Source organism: Argiope bruennichi, chromosome 6 (assembly GCF_947563725.1).
Source record: "Argiope bruennichi chromosome 6, qqArgBrue1.1, whole genome shotgun sequence".
Taxonomy (NCBI): Eukaryota; Metazoa; Arthropoda; class Arachnida; order Araneae; family Araneidae; genus Argiope; species Argiope bruennichi.
In genome coordinates, this window is record NC_079156.1 from 66,620,510 (window position 1) to 66,634,546 (window position 14,037).

The 14,037-nt window shown below is 32.0% G+C and overlaps 1 protein-coding gene across 2 annotated transcripts in view; it reads right to left on the reverse strand.

Moving 5' to 3' along the window:
- Window positions 1–14,037, reverse strand: part of LOC129972386 (potassium channel subfamily T member 1-like) — a 452,573-nt gene that overhangs the window by 35,271 nt on the left and 403,265 nt on the right. For both annotated transcript variants that reach the window (XM_056086510.1, XM_056086511.1), the window contains exons 19-21: window positions 9,849–9,954; window positions 4,228–4,400; window positions 40–111 (exon numbers count right to left, since the gene is read on the reverse strand). In XM_056086510.1, coding sequence (XP_055942485.1) covers window positions 40–111; window positions 4,228–4,400; window positions 9,849–9,954 — 351 coding nt within the window. The remainder of the gene's footprint in view (window positions 1–39; window positions 112–4,227; window positions 4,401–9,848; window positions 9,955–14,037) is intronic.

Sequence of the window (14,037 nt, forward strand, 5' to 3'; positions counted from 1 at the left end):
TTTCAAAATTTATAGTGAAAATCTTCATGTTGTACTCACTCATCAATGGATCCGAGCATCCAATAGACAAGCGGGAACCATGATATGGCATCTAGGAAGGCAGGGTGCGGTCTGAAAAATTATACCAAATTGTTTATGCAGAGGATTCATATTTGCTTAAAAACATAAGGATCGAGAAAAAAAAAATGAAAAGGGTTTTAAAGGAGTTTTCCTTTTTTATTTGTGTTTCTCAGAATGGTTCTAAGTTCCTGACCAAAATGATAAACGTTTCTAACAACAATATTAAAGAAAGAAGCTTAAAGGTTTTTTTTTTCGTGAAAATGTAATAATTTTTGCATATGATTCTTATGATCAAGTCACTGATAAGGGTTGAAGCGCCGATATTCTATAGAAAACATCAAAACCTTTTTCGGCAAAATATGAAATATGAGAGTTATTAAAATACAAAAGTTATTTTAAAAAAATAATGAAAGAGGAAACTTTTATTCAAAATACTAAAGAAAATTAAGTATGTAAAAAGCAAAATTTATTCCTTCTTATTAAAGAAAACAAAATAAGAAAAAAAAAATTAAAATGAAATCTACGATCGCAAATTTCAAGCTATCATGGGAGAACATTATTATTTTTTAAGTCATAATTTATCTTAATTAATTTAAGTCCTTAACCAGTTTAAATCAGTTTGAAACAATCACGAGACTTATCAATCGGTCTCTATCCCTCTCTCTCACTCTCTCTTTATATAAATTTTTTTAAACTTTCATTTTCAATTTTTCCAGTTGGCAAATACAGTTTTAGGGCTCGACTGATTTTGGGATGAAATACCAGCTATGATATCATAGTTCTTCGTCAACCTTTTAAAAACACATCTGCTTTCAAAGAAGCATATATAATAATAATGCAATACTGGTAAAAGCATGTAAAAAATATATGCGATTTAAAGATGATGATGAAAATTGCAATTTATGCTTTATTCATTGCCTATCCGATTTCGAGCTTCAAAACTCCTTAACCAAAACAATATCATGTTCTTACATGATAATAAAATATGAACCTTCTTTTTGCACCAAGAAAGGAAATAATTTTATTATTAATTGTATTTAATTTCATTTCTTGCAAAACGAATTGGAGATACGTTTCGCATTTTGCCATTTTGTCATTTGACAGACTATAGAGTGCCTAGGAAATGTGTGAAATATAAATCTTACAAGCACTGCTGACCAATTTTCGTCCTTCTATAAAATACTTGGGTAATCTTTACAATGTCGGATTTCAAGCTGTGTATATGTATTTTAAGATGTACAAAATTGTGTTTTACTTAAACATTATACAATGACATTAATGACAATTAGACTAGACATTATACAATACATTCTATACAATAATAAATGCTATTAAGGAAAGTATGCAAATAGGCCATGATAAAGCATTTATTTTAAATGCATTTATTTAATGTATATTCAACATATGAATATCTAAATCTTCTGAAACCAGTTCTTGAATCTTCATTTCGTTTGCATGTGTTATAGATTCTATTCTTATATCTATTTTAAGAACATATAAAGAATACATTAAATAGTAGTGAAATCAGTTTCTTTATGGGTGTTAATAATAGGATCAAAGAAATTCGTATAAGGCTATTGGTAAGTCTGCAAAAAATAAAACCAACTTTAGGCTTCCCTCTGCATTGCATTCAATTTCATTTCGATGTGTGTTCATTAGGAAAAAAAAAATTGTAATCTGAGCATTGAACAAACCTACATTTCAAAAGCTTCGCAGCATCTCAGCTATCGTTATCAACATATCCAAAATTCAGAAATTTTTTATTTCGAAAGAGAGAGAGAGAAAAGAAAGAATTGGAATCATATTCCAAACTACAAACAACCCTGAAGTATAGATGCATAAAATGTGCGACTATTAGCTAATGCTCGTATACAGTGACACTTTACGCTCATTCTGCCCTAACAACTAATATTGTAGTATAATTTTATTCAAAACAGTTGCACTGATAACAAATGGATATAACAAACTCTCCTCTAATAAATGACAGAAAATCAAAACTTAATACAAAAGTCTTGTTTGGATGCGTAATAAGTTCCTTATCCGAGTTTCTGTGTCACAATTCATAGAGTAACCCATTTCACTGTCTCCATGTCAATGCAAAGAAGGACTTAACTCTTAACAGGGGACGTGCGGTCTGTGAGACCGCTAGCGATGGATTTTCTGTCACCCCTATTCTATTTTTAGCTCAATTGAATGGATTGACCCTGTAGCTTCCTGTTTTATGACCTTGAATACACGTGCACTTTTCCAACCGATTTCAGCAGATGCTTTTAAAAATAATTCAGTTATTTATTCGAGTGCGGTCTCTAAAACCGCATCTCCCTGTTAGTGTCCCAGTGATAAACAAGGCTTAGCAGATGGCGCTAAAACTTGGGCCCCGAAATATCATCCAGTTTACTGATCCTATTATGAAGCAGTGCTCCAGACACTTTTAAATGAAGAATAAAGTGATTTTAGTGATAAGGATAATCGTACAGAAGAGTTTTTCGATGAAAGTTCGCATTCAACTGATTTTGATATGTATATTCAAACATAATTAATTTTTCTAGTGATAATGTATTTTGAAAAATTTATAAAATATATTAATATACCAAGATATATATATATATATATACAGAATTTATAGGTTGATTCTTATACTAGTTCTTAACCTGTATATTTAAAATGCCCTAGAAAACCATGCTATGAAAGTCACACAAGCCGATAAAAAAGGGGCCAATTTTACCCATTGTCATTTTTTTTATTTTTCATATAATTGGTGAATTTTACATTATATTGTCTTCTATATACCTTCATATACTGTAAAAATAAATATGATTTAAAAAGTAAAAAGTAATATGCTTTTTCAAGAATATTATTTATTGTAACATGTAATTTGAGATGAAAATGTATGTTCCAACGCATTTGCTTTTTTCAATGATAATATATTTCGGAAAATTTCTAAAACATGTCTATATATTAAGAAAAATATCTGAAAAATATATTGGAAGTTTTTTATACTAATACATTCATTAGAAAATTTAATGTGAGTTTAATGAAATGCGGTCTCGTAGACCGCACCTTCCCAGTTAAGTCCTAAAATTTCACCTCCCCAGTTAAGGGTTAAGGCATAGTCTTTGATAAATTCTAATGAAATGAAAATTCCAGAAATAATTCCGGAAGATTTAGATAACCATATGCAGGATATGCATACGATTATCGTACGCGAATCAGTGTCAATGTATGAAATGTTTTAAACTTGAATATTGCTGGTGTGACCAAGAGAGGTTACATAGTTTAATTGTTAATTATTGTGTAATATTTGCTCGAAGTCATTTCCTTTGGTAACACCGACAGCATACATACGACAATACATTTCCTAATAATTGCCCTATAATAAAATATATATAATGCACAAGTGATTTCCCTAGAATTGCCTTATCGAATGAATGTCTCATACTAGGAACATTCAGTGATACATTTCATGCCAGGCAGAAATGAAAATGAGATTATTAAACAAAACTTTAAGATGACTTCTGTATTGTATTTAAATCATTTCCTCTTCTGTAACATATTCGTTCAACGGAACCCGCAGATAGAAAAATAATGCTGATTGCGTGAAATGAGGACATTGGTGCAAAATGACCATATGTGTTTAGAAACCCTCTGGAAGGGTGAGAGGGAAATATGTGATTAGACACGACATTTCCGCCTAACCGTAACTGTGTCGTCAAGAGTTCAGATTTATTTCGAAAGAGATTCTGACCAAAGCGTATTATAGTGATCACTCAGACACGAAACTTTCTGAGTGCCCATATCTCAGAATTTCATGAAACCACACCTGGTAAATGTAAATGACATCCCTATAAATTAATGTAAATTATTAATATTTACTAATAATACTAGACTGAATAACTGGGCATTCTCAATGATATTTTCTGAGCACTCTACAATAGCTTTCTTTACAAGAAAGCAAAGTCATTTTCGGGTGTAATCATTTTGAACAAACCTGGACTTCAGAAAATGAAATAGAATGTTTCAATCAGGTATTTTGTTCGGATAATACTGAAGTTAAAATCTCTGAAATACTGAAATTAAAAGTCTTCTCTAGGTATTAAGCAACCAATAAAATATAATACAAAAATGTATTTTTAAAAGAGATAACTTTGTTGGTCAAAGGGATCTTACTTTTTCTCGAGAAGTAGAACGATGGGCCTGAGAGTCTGCGGACTGTGGAAATGGGCCCGTAGAGGAACTATGAAGTTGTAGATGCCGTTGCTGGCGTAGTCCGCCGCCAAGATGATGCAACGGTTGGGCCAGTTGTAGTTCTTCGCCGTTCTGAAGGTGCAGTGATCACAAACCTAAAAAATACAGTATAATTCTTATTAGAATGCTATAGATTGTTCTTGCAGTTTGTTTAAGTTTATACTGCGTATAACGCAAACATGTAAGGAGACTGTTGGGGATTTACGTAACGAATATTACAAAATATCAAAAGCCTTTACTTGTACAACAACACACACACGAAGACATCACAATAAAAGATTAACTAAGAACATGAAGGAAGGTTAGTAGCAACATCGGAAGGATCTTCAATCATATACAACAAGTGACGTAAGTATCAAACATGAGGCGCATGCGCAGCTTTGACAGCTTACATAATGGAGTTTAGTTTAGTTTAGTTTAATTATGTTAACATGTCGTTGTAAAGCAACACTAGGGCTATTTTGGAATAGACCTCGTCATTTTGAACCGTGGTCAAATGACGAGGACGACACTTGAGCTGGCACCTCTCTCTCTACACCACACCAGCGGGAGGACATTTGGCTCTAATGCATTTAACGTGCAACAGACCCTCTTACATGACGGTTCTTTGGTGGAATCGGGTCTCGAATTTGAAACTCTACAGGCTCACGAGCCGAGACCTTACCATCAGGCCACCGCGGCCCTACTTACATAATGGAAGATTCTATTTTAGGATAAAGGGGGTTAAGAAGGAGAAAATGAGCATAAATATCTAACAGAGTCTAATACTGAAAATAAAGTTATACACTGTGTATGTTGTTTTAATTACTTTTTACTACTCATTTATATATAGTTGCAGATTTCTTGCTAGGCAATTACGCTAGATAACCGGTTTGAAAAATTTGCGAGCCAGCTGATTAAAAAAAGTATTAGCCTAACTGCCAAATAAATTTTATAAATTATAAAATACTAGCCGCCTTTAGCGACCAGTTTACTCACCCAGATTATTTACTCACCCAGATTCAGTGTTTAGGCACTGAAACGATTAATATGGAATGCATTTTCAAAAATCTTTCAAAGTGCTGTTTTATACGACTAAAATACCTGAATTTAATGGAATTATTGAGGTGTGAGTTCAAAATTGTATATACAACGAATAAAAACGGAAGAAAAAATCCTACTTAGGAGGTAATGTCCAAAGAAGACAACTTTTTAATCTCAATTTTAACACTGCAAAGAACACGCTGTTGAATGTTTTGATGGATGAGTTTGAAAATTTAAGGTGGGTTTACACTCAACCAGTTATAAGATTCTAGTAAGTCAAATATGCCCAGAAATAAGAATGTGCATGCGCTGAGAGAACGGACAATAGCAAGTTCTTATCTCTACGGGACAAGTACTTCCTATACTGTACAGTTTCTGCGCATGTGTGGTTTTACTAGATGGCTTGTAGCTGGCTGAGTGCAGACCCACATGTAATCTTAACATTACTTCAGATTGAAATAAGTTACTTTAAAAGAAAATATTAAAAACAAAGAAAAAAATTAAACGGAAACGAAATTTATATCATGAAAAAGGTAATTTTTCTAAATTTTAAAATAATTAAAAAAAAAAAACCATTTCTGTGAGATGATACTTTTGGAGCCATAACATAGTAAAGCCATAACAATTATCCATCTGGGGATGTTAATCCTATTTTCGCCCTCGATTGAACTTTGTGTGAAATCTATTTTGATAACCTTGATTTCTTTTACATCTTTCTTCCTCTGACTGAATGGAGTGGCATTGCAAAACCTCAAATGAAAATCAGTAATAATATTTTGCAGCTCCATCAGTTAAGCGAAGTGTTGAATTAAGTGCAATTGTAAAAACATTCAATGAAGCAGTTAACAGATTGTATGATGCTTTATTTACATTTGTATGATGCTTTATTACTTATTGCCATTCAACAATAAGTAATAAGACTGATCTCCATGCTTTTCCTTGCATTAGCGTTTTATATATACAGACCGGAATAAAATCAATATTCTGCGAATATATACGGTCAAATTCCTATGTACTTTAATCATTTCACTCTGTTGTTACAATATTTATAGATACAAAATGTTTGCTTAAATTATATTTTAAATAAACGTAGATGTTCTGTCATAAGTTAAAATAAATAAATAATTAAGTAATAATAATTAATAAATAATTAAAAAAATGTATATCTTCATAAAGTTAATGAATGAAAAGTTAACCTAAAAAATCAGAAACATCATGGTTAAGTTAAAAACATATTGAAAAATGAAAAAAAAATTGATCAATTTACTCTCATATTCTGACTATTTAGTGTCACAAAATGTGTAAATCACTTACTGTTTATAAAAATAAAATATAGAGATATATTTAACTGAAAGTGGCCAGCTGTCAAGCCAAAAGAAAAAAAAAAGATTTAATGAGTTCTTATTTTAAAACTTCATCTATGTATAGAAAAAATTATATTTAGAAATATAAGTATACCGTATATTGAATACTGATGATAAAAGCGTTTTTTTTCCTGCTGTATAAACTATATTTTAAAACAAAACTCAACTTTTCATCAACTCATTTTTCTTTTGACATAATAACTTTCAGATCTATACCGACGACATCAAAGAAAAAGCTACGATATTATTTTGGCGATTCTCCTAGTTTCATTCCTCAAGAGTTTCATTTTTATTCATATTTAAAATTATCACAAGCCTTTCATAAACACTAATGACATTAAAACACTTTGTATCAATTTTAACGGCTTATTCGTTAGTAATTATTCGCTCCAACTTTTCCAATTAATTTTTATCTCGAAGCTCCCGCCGATGATTGAGTTTCTCTTCAGAACCTCTCATTAATATGATTTAAAATATCCCCGGTTGCAGTTAAAGTAAAGTTGATTTAATTACTACTTTACTCATAATCAGAGACTTCATTATTTTAAATCTATACCGAAAAATTTGGCAACCATAATCTTTTGATGGAATGCTGTACTTAAAGGAAGGAGATTTCCATTTAAATTGCTAGCTTGATGCCCAGCTTGAGATACTGTATCGATTGAAGAAGTAATTTTTGAAAAGTCTATGTTCCTAAAATGAAGCAGATATATTAGATAATTAAATAACAAAAGGATATATTTTTTAATTTTCTTATACACAGTGAGAAAACATTCATGAAATGTCAGTGAATCTCTACGTTTTGAGCCTCGGTATGTGGAAATTATATTATATCTATCTATGAGAACTCAGAAACAAAACGAACTAAATGAATGAAATTCTGTGGGAAACTCTAGATCTCTAAAAATACACTGAATTCTAAAAATTAAACCACATCCTATTTTCAGAAACAGCATTCTGTCATAATCATTCCGTATAATGTACAGCATTCCGTATTTGTTGCCTATATTTGAATTCATTAAATAAATGCAAATATAGGCCACTAATACGGAATGCTGTACATTATAAGAATGGTTATGAATAATTTTAATTTTAATCCACTTGAAGACGTATAATATTTATGATAAGTATATAAAGTATTTTTTAGATGAAAATCATGAATATCTTGCTTCCTAAATTTGTTAGCTATTTCTACTTGCTGGTCTTCAACTTGATCTACAAAAATATGGTTGGTAATATCTCAGAGAAATTGTTTGCTCTATTCGTTAAAATGGTAAATAATCGGGTGGATGGAAACAGAGTTGACACAAGCTGAAGATGCTTGAAGATTTAATGTGTCTTGGGAATAATACAAAGACTCCGATATTAGTTTCAATCCAAATTCAGTTTCGAGAAAATATGTTTCAGCGAGTCAGCCTGTTGCTACTCTTGTAGAAGATAGCTTCTTAGTAGTTCTGTCCTAAAGAAGGCGGATTGCAATTTTGCACTCGTTTTAGATCATTTAACTGCAGCTGAGTTGAGCATAACGGCTACTCTGAGGTGAAGAGACTTTCCCATACAAGGATTGTATACAATAATACCACTTGTTTGCATCCTCCTTAATCAACGACAAAGAAGCATTCGTTAACTTGCATTAGAGAGTATGTGACAAGGACGGAACGGCAATGCATCTCTGTACTCCTTTACAGACTTATCGAGATTTGCTCTAGAGACTGATTCAGGTTTGCATACTGTTATGTGAGATATCAGTAAGAAAAAAAATGCCATCAATCTAATATTATTGAAACACATTTAGAAGTAGAATCACTGTTAGGGCTGGAATCTCCCTGTGTGGTCACACTGACCTCTAGGTGCACCATCGAAGTATTTAGATTTCTATGAAATATGGTCGAAATCCTCAATCTATATATCAGATCATATACTTACAAACCTGAAATGTTGTCTCTTAGCACGGTTAATTCAATCATTGGAAAGAACGTTTCATCAGCTCTGTTGAGTGCTGATCGGGTGCCGCTTCAGGGATCTCAGAGCTTGGAGTCAAACAATAGACAGTGGAGACAAAATAAATATTATTGGAAACTTCGAGAATTTTAGTCATTCAGCCAATAGAAACAGAGATACGCCTGATTGGTCCAGAACCTTCTCTGCCCGCCTCCCAAGAACTATAAAAGGACGGCAATCCCAAGCTGCAGTGAGTAGTAGTCAATCGTTGTCGTGTATTGAGTTGTCATGAGGATAGCGAAGCAACGGTCCAGCGAAGAACAGCGTTGTGCGGAGCTGAAGCTATTGTTGAACTGAGCTGTGTGCCAAGTCCTGGTGTCTATTGTGCAAGTAGCACCGTGTCGTATGTGGAGTAACCAGTCGTGTGGTAGCGAGTCGGCAGTTGGATACAGTTAAAGCGAGGAGACAGGGGAGAATTTTGGAGAGTGGAACAGTGGAGAGAGCGTTTAGAAAGACCTTAGAGTGAAGCTAAGTAAACTCCCTTCTTCTGCTGAATTCTGTCTGGCCGCTTTGTGTGCTGTGGTCAATTACAACTTGTGAGCTACTGTTTGCGGAAGTGTGCTGCTATGTGCTGTCCCTTGTTCGTCTCAGCTGTGTATTTGTTGTCTTTGTATTAGTGTCTTGGTGTTTAATAAACGTCGTCGTCGTTCGTTATTGAGGCCTGCTGATTGTTTTCACACCATACATCCACTACAAGCGAACCTGCGACTTTAAGTTCCGTAGCAATATATTGTTGCTAACATGGGGAAATCATGCATATGGATGGTTTCTTCTTTAGAATCTTCTTTTCGAATTTCGGCTTCTCTTCCACTTCGAATATTAGCTTCATTTTCAGATTTAATTTTTAACTGTATATTTATTAAATAGAATGACAATTTACAAATCTATTTATCAGATAAGTAGACTAAAAATCTTACTTTACTGATAAAATCAGGCTTGTAACAAAATTCTGAAAATACTGCGCTGTGATGATTTTTTTTACCTCTATAGTTCTTTAATTGAATGAAAATTTACAAACTTATTTATTTGAGTATTAGTCAAAACTATAAATTAGAGTTTTAACACAAAATTCTAAAAATATCGTGCAACAATGATTCACATAAGATATTTCAAACTTCTTTTATTTCATTATTAATTAATTGATTGATTGATTACCTGTGATAACTGGAGGCAGCAAAGAGGTTTCTTGTTTTTGAGCAAATAGCAGAATGTCGGGCTGACCCCGACGTACGGCGTAACGGGAGGAAAACCTCTCAGGATTCTGGAATGGGACAAATAAAGAGAGTTTAGCAATAAACTAATGTTTTTGTGTGTCAACAAATATATAATTTTAATATTAATAAGCATAATAATAAAAGCTTTCAACTGCCAAACACTTTAAAAATAAAATAATTAGATACTCACTTTTTATCATTCTTTCTGAAAACTAGCGGGAGTAGTTTCCTCAAGAATAAAAAGTATTATCCTAGAGAATGCCTTCTATGGCATTGGCGTACGAAATATTAACTTTTGCTTTGAATTTGGCATTTTTACTGAATCTTCCTTGTAATCTTTGGCGAGTTTATTGGCAGTTAATTCCTCGCATGGGGTTAATAGTACCCAAAATTTGAATTTGCGTTTCAGACGAGTTTTTATCAACAAATGGAAAAAAATTGACTCAAAACTATAATTTCAATCATAAATTGCCATACCAAATTCGATTTTTCATTCCGTTTTTGAGTAACTGCGTTTACATATTTCTGAAAGTACAGACCAGCAGGTGGTTAATCCCTTTGCTTATAACTATTTCAGATCTTTTCAACAATAAATATTAACCGGATTTGGCTCAAATTTTGATAACTCTAGATTGTAGACGTTAAAGCTGTGTATTAAATTTTATTTATGAAGCGTTTTTCGTCTTGCAGTTATCTTATATTCGAAATTCAAACATATAAATATAATTTTGTTAATTCATATTCGAACAGGCGGACAGACAGACTTTCTCTAAACGGAGTTTTTCCACAAAATTTGATAGAAATCTATAAATTTTGTACAAAGACCGTATACCAATTTTTAGTTCTTTAGTTCAAGGCATTTTTGAGTTAACTTTGTCACAGACAAATAGACATTTTCAAAAACTGTGTTTTTCGAACTCAGAGATGTCTAAAACGTGGAGATTCATAAAATTTCGAATTCGAAATTTTTTTTTTTTTATGACTACTATATTTTCTTTATACTAAGTATACGAGAAGATAAAAAAAATGGTTAAGTTTGACTTTCTATATTGTCCATTGGTTCTATTTGTTATATTTAGAAAAATGTTTTTGGCACACCAGCTTTTTTTAATAAAAGTATTTCCCTTTTTTTCTTCTCTCTAACCCTAATAGAGTTAAAAGAATGAAATATAAAGTTTCTTAAGCCAATCAATATGTTCCTTGAGCAAACGCTGGTAGGGATGACGAATATTTTACGAGCGGTTATTACGTAACCAATATCAGAAAGTCACAAATACCAGTGATCAATACTTTTCAAAGAGGGGTGTGATTCAAATCGTTGATACGATCTTACTGGTGATATTTCGATTACGGGTTTTGGATCACGATAGAAAGTAACAATCGATACGATCTATCCAATGGAAGCTCTCGAACAAAACAGAAAAGGAGAAATCTGTGAATGGTTTGAAAAGTGAGCGAACCGGTTATTCTTGGAATTATCGTATTATTGAATTGAATATCACTGAAATTTATCGGAGCAAATAGCAGCTTCACTTTCCAGTGAAGTTGCCGCTCCACTTCATAAGAGTGACCTTGACTTTCCGATATTCGCATTTGATGATACACTATTCCATACAAATTATTTTTAATTACTTGTGACATGACTTCATATATTCTGTTTACTGCTAGCGCCTTCTATTGGTAGAATATAGAACTAAAGTAAACATTTTAAAGAAAAGACATATATATTTAATTCAAATTTTTCAGAAAATAGTTTACTTCAATAAAGAAATTAAATAAATAGTTTTGAAAAAAAAATCAAATTTAAGAAGTAAGCTGAAATAGATAAATTAATTCAATCATACGTTACTTAAACTAGTAAATTAAGTATTAATTACAATTAATAAATTTTATATTTAATACTAAGTAATAATTTTTAATTAATAATATGATTGAAATAACAGATATTTGGAATAAACATTTAAAAATAACAATAGCAAAATTATTTGTTATTAAAAAAATCGTGGATTATGAATCTCTATTATTGATTCAAATAAAATGAAACATATTTGTGTCAATTAAGGTGTTTTCCAGTAGGAAGAATAGGCCCTTCTTTTATGGTTTATAGATAATAATGTATAATTATGCATATTCTTTTGTAAGGATTTTGTAATTCGAATTATGTACAACGTGGTAATAAAATAACTTTTCCTATTTGGCGGCATCTGCAGCTAAGAAACGAAACCACATTTCATATGCAAATTGTGAAAAAGGCATATGAGAATGAAATCCGCTTAAAAAAAAATTAGTCCTAAAACTTGCCAATAGGAGCAATATTGGCCCTGCTGTCAAGTAAAAATGAGGGATAGCGAGATGGATTATGAAAAATTCCTGATGCGTGCATGACAGCAGTGCATGCATTCCTTGTACAAAAGGAAAAGCAAACGAACCGTTTGGTGTTGGTTCTTGATTATTGATGTGTCCTTGAATGTTATTAATGATTGATTGTGGATGTGTGCTTAATATGGGCCCTACCTTAACTCAGAAGGCTTTGCTGGTAAAACTGTTCTTCACTATACAGTGTAATGCCATGGCTACTCTGAAGCAAACTTGCATGTCTTGAAAAGAACACAAGATGGGCTGTTACGAACATCGAAACTGATAGTTTACACGCAGCAATAGATAATGTCATACATAGTATGCAATATGTTGTACACAGGAAAGGTCAGCATATTGAAAATGTTGTACGGCGTCCAAAGGACACTAATGTTGATGAATAAAAGATTATTTTGTGTGAGTTTTATGAATTCTTTCATAAGTGTACCAGTATTTCTCCTATCGCCAACTTTTGGTACTGAATTTTTTTTATGCCGAATTTATCTTCTCATGCTTTCCACTGTCTGTATACGAAATGTGGTTTCATTTCGTTCATTTGTTTTAGTTGCAGATGTAGCCAAACAGGCAAAGTTTTTTTTATGGCCACCCTGTATATATTACATTAAACATGACTGATATTAATAGTTTCTTACTTAACAAATATAACATAGCTTTGCCGAAAAACTATTACTAATATTAAACATCTAACTTCCAAATGATTTTCCTTATAAAGATTTACCAACAGTAATACCACCTGCATGTCATGTAAAACAATTCAAACTTGTAAAGCTTTAAACTCAGTTTCAATGTTAGGCAGTACTTTTTAGAAATGGTTTCACTGTTTCAGAAAAGTAGTGCATAAAGAAGAAATGTAGGGCTCTACAAACAAATGAAACAGATGGAAATACTAAAATTGTCTCTTTCTTTGACAAAGAAGCCTCTTGAGAATGCGAATCTTTTCTTTTATACAAAGACGGTAACATTTCGAGTCTAAACAATTCTGTGACATTTTTTTTCCAGTGCCAGAATTTCTTTTTCTTTTTATTTTATCAGAGATTTGGCTTAAGATTGAAGCACTTTACTAGCGGCCGAAAAGTTTTTTTTTCTTATTATTTTTATAAACTTACTGAGCCTTGGGGAAAAGAAGGAGGGAATAGCTTATAAATCTTTTTAGCAATCTTAAATCGTCGCAATTGTATCTTAGGAATATTTTTTTTTATTGATTTAGAGTTTTGTGATTTACTACAGAATTTTTTTTATTTTTTTTATCATTTGTGATTTTTTTGAATTTAACATTCTGATGAATTGAACATTACTGATGTAAGTTAAAGAATTACCATTTGAATACTATGAGGAATTAGACTAAGACATAGTCTAATAAAATATTCGGCCAGTTATACATTTTCTTTACCCTCGACAGGTTGTAATCTTTATGACACATGCATTAGTAATTTATGTTGCTGTTTTTCTGCATTTAAATATTTTATTGCGAGTATTCGTTCTTGTATATTGTTACAGATATTTCATGTATTATGTTCTGTATTGTGTAAATTTTAGGCAGATTCCTATAGGAAGACTCCCTATTGCAATAGTTCTCAGGACAAGTCTTCGGGAAAATTTCTTCAGTTCTTCACCGATCATTGTCCCTAGAACTCAAAACCACCCTTCGGTCAAAAGGTGTATGTACGCAACATATTATTTTGTTTGCAGCAGAAGGCAGGTTTGAAGACATAGACGAGATGTTGTATTTTTAATTTCGTTTTAGTCTCTCTTTA